Source organism: Lepidochelys kempii, chromosome 3, assembly GCF_965140265.1.
Source record: "Lepidochelys kempii isolate rLepKem1 chromosome 3, rLepKem1.hap2, whole genome shotgun sequence".
In the NCBI taxonomy this organism is placed as follows: domain Eukaryota; kingdom Metazoa; phylum Chordata; order Testudines; family Cheloniidae; genus Lepidochelys; species Lepidochelys kempii.
In genome coordinates this window covers 159,142,518-159,159,460 of record NC_133258.1, presented here as the reverse complement: position 1 = coordinate 159,159,460, position 16,943 = coordinate 159,142,518, and the positions used below count along the sequence as shown (strand labels likewise).

Below are 16,943 nucleotides of genomic sequence, written 5' to 3'. Positions count from 1 at the left end.
GAAAGCAAACATCACTGCTCAGAGATTTAAGTCATCTCAGTTCACTTGTGCAGATCCTAATGGTGCAAGAGGCAAATAATTCACACTTAACTGGAGAGTCGCTTAATGCTGAGAGACACAAAATTAAGCTATATGTTTTCTCCTGACACTCACACTAAAAGAAACCTACAGCATCAGCCAGGTGATGCTCATTTAAAGGTTAAGAGTTTTGCTGAACATATATTATAATCAGCTACAGGTTTTGTTTGAGTTAATAAAAAAAAACCTAACAAACCAACATTGAATTTAAACTGTCACATGACATCCCAACTGGGTTCCACCAAAACTCAAATGGGTTACCACCCACTCAAGTGTTTACTTGGTTCACATTCCTGCATATGACAACATCTATTTACATTGTACCTGCTGCATTCTTTACAAGAACCCCGTTTTTGTTTGCAGAACATGAGCAGGCAGATCTAGTTTAAGGTCCAGCCTTAAAAAGGCACAATCTAAGTATGGAGCAGGTTGAAGCACTTCTATATAGCTAATGAGAATAAAAGTGTTCAAGAGAAAAGATACAGCAGATAGAGGCATAGAGCAATAGTAAGGAATTTCTAGAATGTTGCTCTGGCTGATGCTTGTAAATTCTACCAAGCAATACAATTTACTCGCTAATCCAAGATGATTCCACTTAAATCATGTCATCAATTATGTTCTTCCCTTTACATTAAAATATTTTTTATTAGAACAGGGATACTTTTCCTCTCTCCTAGAGCATTCTCCATGTCAGAGCTTAAAGGATTTCCTCCCCAAGGCCCAACAATCGTTCCACCTGAGGACTGCAAAGAATGCTGATAAGACAAATAAAGATGCAAACCTTACAGAGCCATATTATCTTCCAGCAATACAGAAATCTGGGAGAGAGGAGCTAACCTAGTTTTTACAAACAGCAAAGTTTTATTTCAGTAGGGAAATATTAAAAGGCATCACAAACCAGAGAAATGAAATCCACCACTTAAGTGTCCTTTTAAATTTAAAAAAAACCTGCCATTTGACTGGACGGCACTGATCCAAGCTGCTAGCACTGTGCTAAAACTTTGAATGGAACAATTTATTAAATGACTATTACCTTAAAAAGTTCAATATGTTTTTCTTTACCCACCTAACAGACAAAACTAAGTATCTTTAGTTTTGATTTATTTTTAGTGGCATCGACTTATTTTCTTCCAATTTTTTGGCTCGTTTGACAACAGTTCAAGGGGAGGAAGTGACTCAAGGTATAGAGGTAACAGTGACTGGCTCAGCCTGTGATCTAAGCACTATCATTCCTTCATTTAAGATAATAAAAGCATATTCCTTGACAGAAAAGGTTACATTTTTTATAAGTGTATGATTAGAAGCGGGCATGAAAGCTGCCTAATATGTGCATGCAAATCGAGTTCATATTTGCACAAAGATGTGTATGAGCAAACAAAACCTGCATGCACAACTGATGTGTACACATCTTCAAATAACTGAGATTAAACGAACAGCACTAGCCACTTAGTACCAGTTGGAAACATTCCCTCTATCTTATGGATTCACTGTATGTTAAATGAAACACTAACAATGCCTGTAACTTTTTCCTTTATTCTGTTACACTGTTGTCATGCTCCTATAAAGAAGATTGATTTTTTTTTTCCATTCTTTAAAAAAATGCAGCAATATTGGTAGTTCCTGTGGGCCCACATCTGCAGGAACTGCAGAAAACAACAACAATATGGAGGAATGCTGTTAGACTCCCAACTTCAACTGTTCAAAACAATGATCAAGATTTTCTTGTCTAAACAATCTCTCTCACATGGGAGGAAGATTACTGAAGATTCTACTCACATTCACCATTCCTGCTCCTTGAAACGGCACAAGTTGTGAAATATCAAAATGCTGATAAGACAAACTACATAATGTCTACCTTTTTTTTTTTTTTAAAAAGAACATGGTTCATACCTCTGTGTGTTTAGTTAGGACGGGTTATTTACCATCGAGTCAAAAGGGATTGTAAAAGGAAAGGTAAAATAAATGGCCTAGATGAGGAGCATCCCAAATACCTAAACACAATAGCCAGATTTATAGCAGCGAAGATGCAACTCCTCTGCCTCAACCCTGGTAACATAGTTGTTTTGCCAGAGCTGAGAAAAGAGATCAAAATGAACAAACTATTACAGGACCTCACACGTAGAAAAGTGTTGGTTGAGTGGCCAGAGACTGTGCAGAGGGTCAGCAAAAGCTGACAGGCTGGCAAGGGGACACAGAAAGAGCACACTGCAAGCGGACCAGTTTGTTTTTCCTAACAAGAGACGAGGATTAGCTCAGTTTACTCTTTCCTTACCAACATTTGTAAGCAAGACACAAGGGCAGGCTTTTCATTGTTTTTACTCTTTTCTCTACAGACTTTGTACCCTTGGGGAATTAATAAATAATCTTGGTTTTGAAGACACTGTTTCTGAACTGTTTTAATCAACCCACTGGTCACAAGTCCCCAGAATGAAAGGGTTTATAGGTGCCAAATGCAGTTGGGCCTATTGCAGTAACATGATTAGGAAACAGGGCAGCTGCAGCCTAGAGATCCACTCTAAGTATAGTTGAGCCACGTGGTTCCACTCAGAGTTCGGTGCAAGAAGTCAAGCCTGTCACCTCTGGAGTCTACTCTAGAGGTACTACAAAGAATCTAAGGTGCAGTTGTGCCCTGTAGCCATGACAGGTGAATAAGGAGATTCAATGACAGAATACTCAACAGCAAAATACATATTGCCAACTCCAGGGTCTATTCTCTTCTTAAAGTTGCCCAGAACACTTGTTAATGCAATGTTAAGAGGAGATTTATACATTCATCCACACGGAACAGCCCTGGATTGGACAGGTAGCATAGAGATATACACACTGTTACCGCTTCTCCACTTACCCATGCAGGCTGATTGGGTGCACGTGGTTATGCGTGCTATATATTTGTCCTTAACTGCCCACTAATTTGCAACAGTTTTACTAATCAGAAGCCTTGGCCTACTAAGATATACCTCTCTCTAGCTGCTTCATCAGGAATCCCTAGACAAATTTCTCGATCAAATCTTCCAGCGCGCCTCAATGCTGGGTCTAACGAGTCTGGTCTGTTAGTAGCTCCAATAACTAGGACCTGAGCAGTGGCAGCCAGATTATTCAGGTCTGAGGATGGAAGGCAATAAACAAGTACTCAGAAAAGAGCTATATCTTCCTATTGGAACATCACTGTTAATGCTACTCTTCTTAAACACATGCTGCAAGAACATATTTACTCTTGATCATAGTTGGGAAACCATCTACTGTTATGCTAAACATCCTGAAGCTGCTTCTCTTTTAACCATGAAAATTTCTAGGCATTTATCTTTATTTCCACTAGCAACATAGTTTGTGCTTTATACAACCTCAGGCATTTGAAACATTTATATATCACTTTTCCAACACATATGTTTACATAGCACTGAAAGGGTTTCCAGAGTGCTGTATAAATGGATCTGTAAATAACAACCTTCAGGAATATTTTCTCTTCACACTCAAAAGAAGCCGCATTTAGGATGAAATGCGGCAACTGTTAATGGCATATAATGACACTGCAACACAGGACAGGAAGTTAATACCACGATATCCAGAAAAAGCGAAGAGTGCCACACTGGATCGCGAGGGGAAATCTAATAAGGCAGAAATAAGTTATATGGAAACGATTTTAACCAGGGAATTGGTCTTAATATCCCCCACTTCTGCAAAAATATGTTGGGATCTTCAACTACCGCAACTGTTCAGAGCTCAATTTAACTCTAATTTTAAACAAGTTAAAAGAAAATCAAAATTGGACTTCAAAAGAGGGGGGAGGTTAATTTAAAAAATAAAAGTATGTTAATTTCATTGCTGAAACTGACCATCCATACAGGTTAGAAGCTGGGCGACAATTCTCCGCTCCATGTCTTTTGAGGCGACTTCTCTTTTTGGGGTGATTGCATCAATCTCGTCTATGAAAAGGATGCATGGAGCATTGGACTAGGAACAAGAACACCAGGGTAATCACTCTCGATACACATAGCATATAAGAAGTAATAATTTAAGAAAAGTGCTTCTCCCATTTCAAAGCTTAAAAGATATTACTGCAAGTGCTGTTATGTGTTCTGAACAACTACCCATTCTCAAACCCCAGCACCCCTGCTCCCAAACACTGCTCTCTTCATTCTCTTAGAGAAGCCAAATACATTATGGAACCGTGCATAGGGCTGAGATCTTCAGGAAACTAAAGCATGAGATTTTTAAAAAATATATTTTATGTTGCTTTATGTCTTCTACAGACACCGCATTGTCGTGATTGTTCGTTGATTTGAAAATATTCAAGCCCAAGACAGAAGCTGAGGCATTTAAATTTTTGTTTGGCAAGAAGTCACTCATGCTGTAGAACCTGGAGCGCTAATACCATGCAACGGACAAGGGGCTGGCATGGGCAATAATGGAAACTATTTGCCAACTCAGATTACTAGAAGAATAGGATCATGTTTTAGGAGCGAAAGCAGGGAGCACATAAATCATTATAGATTTCCATACCATTTCATTTAATGAACTCCATGTTCATAAAAGGACAAAGCTAATAAAAAGTAGCACTTACTTGGTACTTTGGTTCACCAGTGTATTTAAACAGTAACTAATCCTAAAAAAAGTATGCTAAAGGCAATAACAGAGAGGCTTCTCCATTCAGGTCTGCCATTACCTCCCATCTAGAAAGGCAGTTTAAAAGCACATCCCAAAGTTGTCAAGCCAGTGCAGCATGTGCGCCACCTAGCTGCTCGAGCATTATTTCTCTGAGTTTATCAGCACTTTTGGTACAGAAAGAGCATAATTTTGCTATACAGGGATTATAGTACCAGGCATATGGCACATGCTAGAATAAAAAAGTATTTTGTTCATGAGACCCAAGAGTCACTGAAAAAGCAATTTAAGATAATAAATGTAAATGGCTAAGCTAAAAAAAAAAAATTTTTTTTTTAAGTTGAAACATGCTTCATACAATAAATTCAACTGAAAAAGTTAATTTTGATAGCTAAGGGCCAACCATTTTAAAAGCAAAGAATATTTTAATTAAAAAAAAAGCCACTCCACATTATCCATTTCATACCATGATTTTGGTTCTTGTTTCCTTATTGTTTGTAATAATGGCTTTTTTAATTCAAAACAACAGCTCGGGTTCATATTGGGACAAACTATCATGACTCCACTATCCTTGCTTCCTCTGAATCCCATGAAGAAGATTGGTAAATATGTTTTGAGGCCTCAAAATAGTGGGGATGGTGGGGAATGGAAAAGCAAGTATTCTCAAAAGGCAGATATGGAGGACTCTCTAGGGAATTATATAGAGATTTACTTAAAAGTGATTTTTAATAAGTAGCATATCCTCAACCCCTTCTGCTTTTCTTTGCTTCTCATGGAGAACGAGACATAGAGCAAGACACTCTCACATCAGTGTTTGGTCATCACCAACCTGGGCTGGATTTCAGCCAGTAATCCAGCAGTGCTCTTGTTTATTTAAGACTGTGAAGATATGGGAAGATTTAATCCTAACATTTTTCATAGATTCCTAGATCTTTGCCTGCAATTCCCTATTTCATACTAATATCACTAATGTATCCAAATTCACAGATCTAATGAAGAGGTCAACTTCTTAAGTAACACAGAGTAGTAATTACTCCAGTATATACAAAAGCCAAGTATTTTATGTAGTGAATTGCCTGACACAGTGACTATACATTAATAATTGTATTATAATTTATATTTGCATTGAAGGCTCTTTGGGGCAGGAACTGTCTTTTTGTTCTGGGTTTGTACAGCACTTAGTACAATGGGGTCCCAATCCATGACTGAGGATCCTAGGTTCTACAGTAATACAAATAATTCAATCTTCATTTCAAATTGCAGCAGCAGAAAAGGACCATTAAAAGGTTTTATGAAGAGAAAGGATCAAGCAATTTATTTGCTCAGCTCCCTGGCCTCACCACAGCTTGTTCAAACAACTCTCTCAGCTTCTGTTCAGACTCCCCAGAGACTCCTGATACAATTTCAGTAGCGGCTACTTTGAGCATCGGCAGTCCAAGTTCCTAAAATAAATGTAAAGAACATGGTTATGAAATCTCTAAACTTCAAAAATATTTCCTCTTAGCAGGATTTTCTTTGACTAGGTCCCCTAGAACCAGTATTTATACAATTTATGTTATCATAATACCTTACACTTTTAAGGAGCCTTTCAAGAGAAATTTTTAAAGTGCTTTAGAAACCCCATGCAACACCCCTATATCTAAATGATCAGAGGCACTTAACCAAATGAACAGAGCTGGGAACAGAATCCACGTCTCCTGCTCCCACTTTAACAGCTTAATAGCATTGCCACTGATTACAAAACACTTAGATCAGACATCAGTGTATAGACTATGAGGAATTTCAGTGACAAACTAACAGAGGGCTTGTCAACATGAACATTTAGTTCATGGCAAACTTGAGAGTAATCTACCCTACACTAGCTTGCTGAGCACTAAATGTCCATGTGCACCCTAACAGTTCCTTAGTGTGCTTTGAAATGGGAGTACATCAAAGCACAAAAACAAACAACAGATAGTGTGCATCTGCAGGGTCCACACCAACACTTAGTGCACGGCAGACAAGGATTTACACCCCAGCCTGCAGTGAAGTACATGTTTGTGTAGGCTAAAAATACCCAAGATTTAATTCCAAAAGAGTCTATCAACTTTACACAATAAAAGCCTGCAAGTTTTCATTTTGAAAAAAGCTGTGCTCCAATAGCTCATAATTTATGTATAATTTCCAAACTATATAACCTACGGCCATTTAAGTGAATACAGCAATAAAAAACAAAAAAGAGATACTGTATTTACAAGCCTGGCAATAAAAGTCCTCCATTTACCCCCAGAACAGGCACAAAGACAGTGATAGTGCAACTGCTCCATAGTGCCATAAGCTGTCTCTACCCTGAATTGCAGGTACCCTCTACAAGTAGAAAGTAGTTTATCCTCAGTAATAAAATGCAGTAACAATCCCTGACCTCTCTGATGACACCAACTATAACAGGGGTGGGAAAAGTACTGCCCGCGGGCCGTGTCCAGCCCATCAGATCTTTTAATCTGGCCCTTGAGCTCCCGCCAGGGAGTGGGGTTGGCAGCTTGCTCTGCTCCGTGCATGCTGTGGCTCCGCACGGCTCCCAGAAACAGTGGCATGTCCTCCCTCCGGCTCCTACCCATAGAGGCAGCCAGGGGGCTCCGCACACTGCCCCTGCCCCAAGCGCAGCTCCCATTGACTGGGAACTGTGGCCAATGGGAGCTGCAGGGGCAGCGCCTACAGACAGGGCAGCACGCCGAGCTGCCTGACCACGCCTATGCGCAGGTGCCTGAGGAGGGACATACCGCTGCTTCCGGGAGCTGCTTGAGGTAAGCGCCGCTGGGAGCCTGCGCCTGACATCCTCCCAAGCCCCAACCCCCTGCCCCAGGCCTGATCCTCCCTCCCACCCTCCAAACCCCTCGGTCTCAGCCCGGAGCACCCTCCTGCACCTGAAATCCCTCATCCCCAGCCCAGAGCCTGCCCCCCCCAGCTGGAGTCCCCCCCTCCCCCCCGTACCTCAGCCTCCTGCCCCAGCCCAGAGCTCCCTCCCGCACCCTGAACTCCTCATTTCTGGACCCAGCCCAGAGCCCGCACCCCCAGCCAGAGCCCTCATCCCCACCCTAACTCCCAATTTCACGAGCATTCATGGCCCGCTATACAATTTCCATACCCAGATGGACCAAAAAGTTTGCCCATCCCTGAGCTATAAGGATGCCACTTGTAGAGGTGGTTGTTTGATGAGGACAGACCATCACCTTATCTGACAAAGGCCCAACAGTTGTTGTATGGTAACTTCCAAGTTTAATGTCATAGAATTACCTCCCCATGGAGTCAGCCATGTCACATCCCAAAACAGATTTCACCTTCTTTTTTAAAATATCCAGGCTGAATACTTTTCTACTGTAAACAGATCAAACTGTAATGTAATATATGGCTTGTTGAAAGTCCATTCCTTTGAGTGCTTTCAAGAAGAAACTGAGCTTTTAATAAAATATTTTCCCCTGCATGAGGATCTGTCAAGGAATAATTCTGATTCAGATTGCATTTCTGTTATTTAAGTTCTAATGGATGTTTATTTTGAGACAAGATGGGAAGAGGCAAGAGAGATAAAAGCAAAGAGGAGAACGTTCTAGTCCATCTGCCCTCTCTCTATCTTAAGTCTGATTAAAAGAGCAGACAGGAGGAAGGGAAAGCACATATTAGGGCAGTCTCACCCCAGCAATTGCCTGTGCTAGTAATGTCTTTCCACACCCTGGTGGTCCATGTAAAAGAAATCCTCGAGGTGGGACCACACCTAAGTGATTGTATACTTCAGGGTGACGCACGTGTATCAGCATCTTGCACACCTCCTGTTAGAAAGAAGATAAAAATAGAGTAGATAGAAGAAAATAATGTAAACACTAAAATGCATAGAAGGATAACTTCTGTCTCACTTACTTCAGTGACAGATATTAGGGAGGTAAGTTTGGGTTAAGATCTATAGCTAGTCTTGCTGCCCTTATCAATCATTGCCAATGATTTGCTGAGTTGCTATGCAAATCAGTCCTGCTTCGGCTCCGGTTCCCTCATTTTGTATATATGTAGTTTTATTCACTAGGTTCTTTACCCCGTAAGTAACCTAGCAACGGTTTAATTAAAACTAACCTTCAGAGTTTCATCACTGCCTCCCACATCGTCAAATTTCACTAAAGGGAACTGCAGCTCTAGTCCTTTAGTTTTAACTGCAGGAAGAAAAAGGAAGGGAATAAATGAAGTCATTAGAATTTGGACACCGCAGAAGGCAGTGGCTGCAAACCCCAACAAGACAGACACCGATCTGAACACTTGGATAAAAGATTATATAGAACAAATTATTTCTTATGCAACAGTCACACGACTGGACTATTTTCTAGCACAACATGAAGGATGAACGTCTTCCTGAAAGGCTCCAGCCGAAAAGTCAACATTTCAGAAGTGCAGCATATCTCTGATTCCAAATGCTACAGCTGCCAACAACCAACATACCCGAAAAGTCACTTCAGAAATAGTAGCTTTCACCTTTCTGCTTACGCAAAACAGATTCTATTTCTTCATCTACATCTTGAGATTCCTCTTTCCTTCTTTTTCGTCTCTTGCTCTTTGTCTTCTTTCCCTCACTCTCCAAAAACGAAAGGTCTTTTGATTTCTAGAGCATAAAAACACAGAATGATATGACTGAGTCTTCAAATATTTAGTACATAAGTGACTGAGCTTTTCTACAGACACTTGAAAGAGCAGAACAAACAAAATCTGAAGACACATATGGTGTTTTATGCATAGATATTATGAGACTGGTAAGAGACAAGGTATGATCAATCCTTTCCGTATCTAAATCATTTTATGACTTGGTTTTTACTAAGGATTGTTTACAGTGATCTGTCTTTTCTTTTTTTGGCACGAAAGTTCCAGAAAAAATGTGTATACATAAGCTAGGAAAAGATCTAAGAATAAAAATCTGATTTAAATTAGGACTCATCTACACAGGAACTTTATTCCGGAATAAGGCAGGCTGCAAATTTAAAGCACAATAGTGATTCCAATATAACTCTCTGTGTGGACACCCTTCTTCTTGAATAAGGGCATCCATGTGGGTTACTATTCTGAAATAGATATTCCAGTATAGTTTATTCTGCAGTAGCTATTCTGGACAGTTTTCTCATGCAGACAAGCCCTGAATTGCATAATTACTGTAAAGTAACAACCACTGTCTCTTAATATAGCTGTGTGTGTGTGGTGTTTATATACATATATATAAAAATAAACCACCTCCATTAGAAACAATGTTAATTACCAGTAACACACTATGTTTGTACAGCACTTTGCACAGTGGGATCCTGGTTCATAAGTAGGGCTTCTAGGTGCTGTGGTAATACACATACTAATCACCACCAATATTATAGTAAATATTGTGCAAATATCGCTGTATATGCAAAAAAAATACAAATGAGAGAATGGACAGATGAGATTGAGCGTCTTGTTAACTATGTGTTTTGTTTTCAACACAATTTGGTGGACATTTTATTCCACAATGATCCCCCTGCTACGCCATCTCCCCTTGTAGGGGTAAACACTGCTAACTAGGGCTAAAATGACAACCTTCCACATCCACCATCAGCGTTATGTAAATCAGCCAGCACAGTGGTGAGTGAATAGGACGATATGCCTTGTCCACTAGAGAAGAAAAACATCAACTCCACAACATGCCTTTTATCCACTGACAAAGAGGTCCTGGGTGTCTCTTAATCCCAAAACTCCTGTATATTCCCAAGAAGAAAATCCCCTGGTTCTATTTTTGAACACTTTCCATTCTTAAAAACTGGCTCTGGGGTCGCAGTGTCACCATAAGGATATTTTTAAATATACTGAGAACACATTGCCTTAAAGGGTCAATGTAATCACATTTCTGCCTGAAAGCATTTTGCTGACTTTTGTTAAAGAACACCTAAAATTACTATAACTGAAAGACACCAAAGAAATTTATTTCTTTTCAGCTTGTTTACTTTGTACATTGTGGACCTAAGGGCCTCTTTATGTCAACTGACAAAGGGCCTACTCAACACACGTGTCATAATATTTAGCCAAACAGTGGCTTGTCAGGTATTATATAATATCTAGTAACACTGTCGTGAATATTGAGAGATGTATGGAAGGACTGTATATAAAGAGTTATGCATATGTGCTAGAAATATGCTCTTCAAATAAGTTTTGGAGGCATGTGGATTTCAACAAAGGAATGTAGATTTCCCTGTCTGCATGGTTCAAGCTAACAGGCTGATAGAAAAACAGTTGATTACAAACAAAGGACAATTAAAGTACATTTGCATCTGAGTTAAACAAAGTGATCGAGCCAACTGAGAAAACAAATTGATCAGAGGATGAAGGGACTTAGTGCCTGTACCCCAAAGAATTAGCAGCAGGGGAGAAAGAAAAGGAGTACTTGTGGCACCTTAGAGACTAACCAATTTATTTGAGCATGAGCTTTCGTGAGCTACAGCTCACTTCATCGGATGCATACCGTGGAAACTGCAGCAGACTTTATATATACACAGAGAATATGAAACAATACCTCCTCCCACCCCACTGTCCTGTTGGTAATAGCTTATCTAAAGTGATCATCAGGTGGGCCATTTCCAGCACAAATCCAGGTTTTCTCACCCTCCACCCCCCCACACAAATTCACTCTCCTGCTGCTGATAGCCCATCCAAAGTGACAACTCTTTACACAATGTGCATGATAATCAAGTTGGGCTATTTCCTGCACAAATCCAGCAGGAGAGTGAGTTTGTGTGTGTATGGGGGTGGGGGGGGGGATGTGAGAAAACCTGGATTTGTGCAGGAAATAGCCCAACTTGATTATCATGCACATTGTGTAAAGAGTTGTCACTTTGGATGGGCTATCACCAGCAGGAGAGTGAATTTGTGTGGGGGGGTGGAGGGTGAGAAAACCTGGATTTGTGCTGGAAATGGCCCACCTGATGATCACTTTAGATAAGCTATTACCAGCAGGACAGTGGGGTGGGAGGAGGTATTGTTTCATATTCTCTGTGTATATCTAAAGTCTGCTGCAGTTTCCACGGTATGCATCCGATGAAGTGAGCTGTAGCTCACGAAAGCTCATGCTCAAATAAATTGGTTAGTCTCTAAGGTGCCACAAGTACTCCTTTTCTTTTTGCGAATACAGACTAACACGGCAGCTACTCTGAAACCAGCAGGGGAGAGGAGCTTTGTCTGGGTTTACTTTTCAAGGGATTCATTTAAAAAGTATTCTGTACTATAAAAGGGAAGAATAGGGGAAAAAGGATCAGCATCCTCTGATTCTGTGAATAGTGGATCCACCTACCTGAGGGGCTGGAGACACTGATAGCTTGATGTAAGTGAGAAAGCTGTTTAAGCAATGACTGCAGTTTGCTAAAGTTAAGTTTGGTCACTAAAAAGAAGGTTGGGGTTTTTTATTTGTAACCAGACCTGTCTTTTTCTCTCTCTCAGTATCACTTAAATCTATGTTCCTTATCAATAAACTTATGCTTAGTTTTACTATAACCCATATCAGTGCTGTGTATTAAAGTCAGCTAGACTAACAGGCTGGCGTGTTCCCTGTCTCTTTGGAGGCAGCGAACTTGGTAATTTCTGTGACTGTCCAGTGATAGGGGCTGGATACTACAAAGAGATGTCTCTGGGGAACTCAGGAACTGGGGTTCACTGAATGCTACCTACCTGGCAGAACCTCAAGGAGTTTGCTGGTGAGGTGGACAGAAGGGTGTGGCAAGGAGCTGTTGCACAGGTTAAGCTCCAGCAAAAAACTTACCTCTCTGCCTCAGCAAGGGAAACACCCAGTGGCTTATGGTTCTGGACAGCATTTTGTACTGTTTCCCCTGTCTGTCAGTTTCCCCTGTTTGTGTGAGACTTTCACACAGCAACAGGAGAAGCCATTAAAAAAAAAAAAAATTAAGAAAATGTGATTGTAAAACCACAAAAATGGGCAGGGTAACTTGGTCATGTGTGGTTCCTGAAACTATTTTTGACTAATTTTTTTCCCCAGTCTTTTAATCTTGAGTATCTCAAACATAAAGAAGGCGTCTTAAAAAAAAAAAAAGAGTTTGATACAGTACAAATTTGTCTTGCATAAGAACATATAATCTAGTGTTGTTTGCACCAGAACATTTTTGGCAGCTACAATACTTATTGAAAAAAGATGGCACCAAGCAACTAAGCCAGTCTTCCATCGTAACATCTTATATTTACAGAACACTTCAAAAAAGTTAAAATCCACACACTGCTTCATCCACCAATGCAGCAACCTCTCTGTTGAAACACTGTAGGTGTATTTAAAAAGACAGGTTTGCATTGCCCATTAAAGGCTCAAACTTGTTTTTGTATACAATGTGCATCTTGGGGGCATGAGGAAGAACAAATCTGTTCTTCATACTGTAGTTCGAAGTATTGTCTCATAAGGTAAGAAATGTACTAAGCCCCAGCGTATATGCCTCATTAAGTGGTATCATATTTAAAAGAGAAGCTACCTCAGAAATCTGTTTCCTTTCCTCTTCTTCCTCACACAGGTCAATTGAGAAGTTGTCTTCTTTTCTACCTGGGGTTTTATCAATAAACCATCCACCTTCAGAGATCCTAGTATCAAGTGGGGTGCCAGATGGAAGAGCACTTGTTCTGGGTACTGTCATTTGTGCAGGGGTACTGGTTTCTGTTGGCTCATTCTTCGGAGTTGCCAGAAGAGAATCAGGATCTCCTTTCCGGTATAAGGTCAGCAGAGAGCTGTTCAAGTGATTTGTGGACTGCAAAGTTTATGTATTTAAAAGAAAATTAAAAACAAAAACAATTGTTTGCAGATATCTCCCTTAGGAAGCAAACAGTCGTAGTGCGATTCTAGAGTCTCTACTCTGCCCTCTCCCCCCGCCTTTGCTATGTTCCCCTTTTTCAAAAACGGCCCCTAGCCACAGTCCTGCCTCATTCTTCCTCAGGAAATAATCTTTTTGACTCTACAAGGTCTCCAGTTGGGGATTGCTGGTTGACGTGCTCATTCTGACAAGCCACCTGAGATTTGTCAGAATGAGGGCATCAGCCAAGCCATTAGCAGTTTGGCAACCAAGGAGCAGCATGGCCAGCCAGAATGGAGGGGGCATAGCTGGTCAGAGATACTGTGGCTGGTACAACTTCTAGGATGCTGACTTTTAAAAACACCACTAGCACTGGAACCTATATTTTTTAAAAACAAGTCTCACCATAAGGAATTATATGAATTCTAAACCAAAGTTTGGGCCTTTACCAGATGGTATACACACAGCTGTTTTAAAACTCTTGTATATTTTAAGTAAAGAGCACAGATATATTTCATATGTGCACTGCTGTGTTCATTTCAATTGCATTATACCTTACAGAGTGAAATATGGACTTACTAGATGTTCTGAGTAATCATCATCATCTGAGTCGTCTGTGTAGCTTTCCACATCCCTTTAGCACAAAAGTAAGGAGGCAGAAATTATGTGTTCAACATACCATAACAGCACAATGAGACATCTGCACAACTAATAGCAGAAATATTTTTCCCCTAGGAAGATGCTAGGTTCTCCGTGCTAGGACTAGAATACTATTGTGTGTGGGACAGAGGATAGAGATAGAAAAACTCTTCTGATGGCCCTCTCCCCCATCTAAGTCTGGTTGTGGAAGGGGGAAAACCTTCCCTCCTCAGTGCTTCCACCACCAGCTGGGCTCTCTATAGTAGATGCAGCGATTCTGGTAGTCCTGAAATCAGACTTCAAAGCCTGCTGGAACAGCTCACTCAGTTTGTGTGGCTGGAGGTCTTTGAGGAACTAAAGCTGTATTTATTGTAAAATTCTGGGGCTAGAATTCAAACCAAAGATAAAAAGGTTGGAATCATGAGCAGAATACCTCAAGGGGACAAGGAGGAGAGGGGTTTTTGTAATTTTAACAAATAAAAATATATTCTCTATTATTAGCCTTCTTTTGACTAATAGGTAACAAATTAACTGCTGAATTTGTCTTCATTAAAAAAATACTTTAAAACTTCAGTAACACACCTCAGTACATATTTACAGCAACTGAGAGAAGACATGAAATATTCATGTTTGTGTGGCAGTAATAAGGCTTAAGCAGGCTGTAGCCTCTAGAAGGTACATGATCACACTCAGAACAGCTAATGCCAGCGTCAATCCATTAATTCAAGAACAGCAATACACATACAGATTATATGGTTACTATAAAATTAAAAATTACTATAAAATTAAAAAGTTTCTCTGATTTCTTTAGCCATACGCAAACACTTGATTGAATTTGTCCAAAAGCTATACTCTAGGCTGCCTCCCCTTGATGAGTCCAGACCTGGATGAACCCAGATTATCCCTGTGCTGTTAACCCTAGAAATTAAAATGGCAGAACAGCAGTCATTGTATCTCTCCCTGCCAATGCTTGTCCTCTGGACTGTCATTACAGATATCTGCTTGCACAGGAAAACGTTAATATTTAGTAGGTTTAATAAAAAGCCAACAGACTCTTGTTTTAAAAGTAGTTTGATTACTGAAATTCAGAAGATCTGGGTATTTTGTACTGAATTCAACATAGCCTGTCTTAAAAACACTGATACAAATGGCTATTACTGTCACTCTAACTGAGAGAGAGAAAATATTTTAGCACTAATAAAAAGGGAGGCATATTTTCCAGTACTTAATGCAAAGTAGTCTCTACCACATTTAAGGAGGCAAAATGTTCTAGTGGAGTGTGCACAGGATTGGGAGCCAGGAAATCCAAATTCTAATCTCACCTCTAACACTAACTGGTTGTGTGCCCTTGGAAAATTCACTGAAACTCTCCATCTCAGTTTTCCAATGTCTAAAATAGTGATAACACCTGTGTGACAAAGAGGACTAGTAAGGATTTAACAGACAGGCCCCAACCCTATAAACTGCCCTATCCAGGAGGAAGGTGAATCCTTCTACCCATGAGGATCCCTTTGATTTGGGGGTCTGTAGCCTTGTCTTCACCCCCCTTCCCCCCGCACACACACAAAGTATTCTTAAATTAATTGAGTTAATCCGGGTGAAAAGGTAGTTTTAGTTTTTATGTGAGTTAGCAGGTTGAGTTCAAGTCTATGGGCCTAGTTCATTAGAATGTACCTTGAGTTAAGAACCCCCCCCGGCCCTTTTTATTTTTTTTCCCAGCAAAGACCAGGCTTAGGAGGGTACAAGGGCCCGCCTGTGTGGAACTGCTTGCAGGATCAGGGCCTTCATAGTAATATAAAGTTTTTTAAAGATACAAAGCACCGTGAAAATGTTAAATACTGACATTGTTGTTACAGTAGTCTTAAGGCAACAAGTTTTTCCACTTACTCATTCTCTTCTCGTCTGTGTCTTGCTCTTTTTGCCACATGTTCATTCTCTAAAGCTGTTAAATCTTCAAATTCTCTCTCATTACTGATTATACCAAACACTGAAAAAAACCCAGAACAATGTAGATGGCAGCAAGTGCTCAACAACAGCGTAGTCAGTAATTCAGAGAGCTTCTTACAGCTTCTTCGTATTTCAGTCATGATATTAACAGACTTACCTTTCTCAACCTGAATTCGAAAGGCATTTCTTTTTCTTCGTCCATATTCTGCACTGAAAAACAATCGTATAGGTTAGGATCTCACTGAGGCCTTCTTTCATGTATTGTCATTCTCAATGTAGATACAAGTTTCTAAAGTGACACAATCCACCATCTTTTACACAAGTATACCCTGGAACCAGTTATGTGGAAGAGTGACTTTGGTTCGAGCTATTCCAGGCTTTTAAAAAAGATTAGGTGTAACTCAAATGGCATCATACTAAACTCGATTTCTGGTATAAAAGGTACAAAGTGAATCACAGTGGTCTCTAGCTAGTAGCCTTCAGAAGGACATTTAGTGGATATTATGACCAGCATCATCAGCTGGATATGTAGAGCAGTGAGTGGCAATATAAAAGAAGAGACAGCCAAGAGGATTTTCATTCATAATAGGCTTGTTTGTTTTAAATCACACATACAGAGCTAGGGACTGGACAAGGATGGGTCGTTCAGCCATAGTATTATTTTTCCTTTTAGGCATGATAATGAAAAATTCAGCCCCTTTCATCATTAGCAATGAATGTGCTCTCCCAACTTCATGATCAAATGGCTGAGTTCCCTTCCACTAACAGACCATAAATTAAACATCCTCCCAATAAAGAGGCTACAAACACGGACAAAGCATCCTCCTTACCCTCCTTCAAATTCTGCCTTAAAATTCTTTTTGCTGTGATGCA

General features: G+C 40.2%; 1 protein-coding gene across 3 annotated transcripts in view; it reads right to left on the bottom strand.

The window, feature by feature from the left end:
- Nucleotides 1-16,943, bottom strand: part of NVL (nuclear VCP like) — a 72,878-nt gene that overhangs the window by 50,905 nt on the left and 5,030 nt on the right. For all 3 annotated transcript variants that reach the window (XM_073338760.1, XM_073338759.1, XM_073338761.1), the window contains 10 exons: nt 16,228-16,280; nt 16,011-16,110; nt 14,064-14,118; nt 13,173-13,442; nt 9,172-9,298; nt 8,779-8,855; nt 8,349-8,483; nt 6,021-6,122; nt 3,912-4,029; nt 3,036-3,180 (listed from right to left, as the gene is read on the bottom strand). In XM_073338760.1, coding sequence (XP_073194861.1) covers nt 3,036-3,180; nt 3,912-4,029; nt 6,021-6,122; nt 8,349-8,483; nt 8,779-8,855; nt 9,172-9,298; nt 13,173-13,442; nt 14,064-14,118; nt 16,011-16,110; nt 16,228-16,280 — 1,182 coding nt within the window. The remainder of the gene's footprint in view (nt 1-3,035; nt 3,181-3,911; nt 4,030-6,020; nt 6,123-8,348; nt 8,484-8,778; nt 8,856-9,171; nt 9,299-13,172; nt 13,443-14,063; nt 14,119-16,010; nt 16,111-16,227; nt 16,281-16,943) is intronic.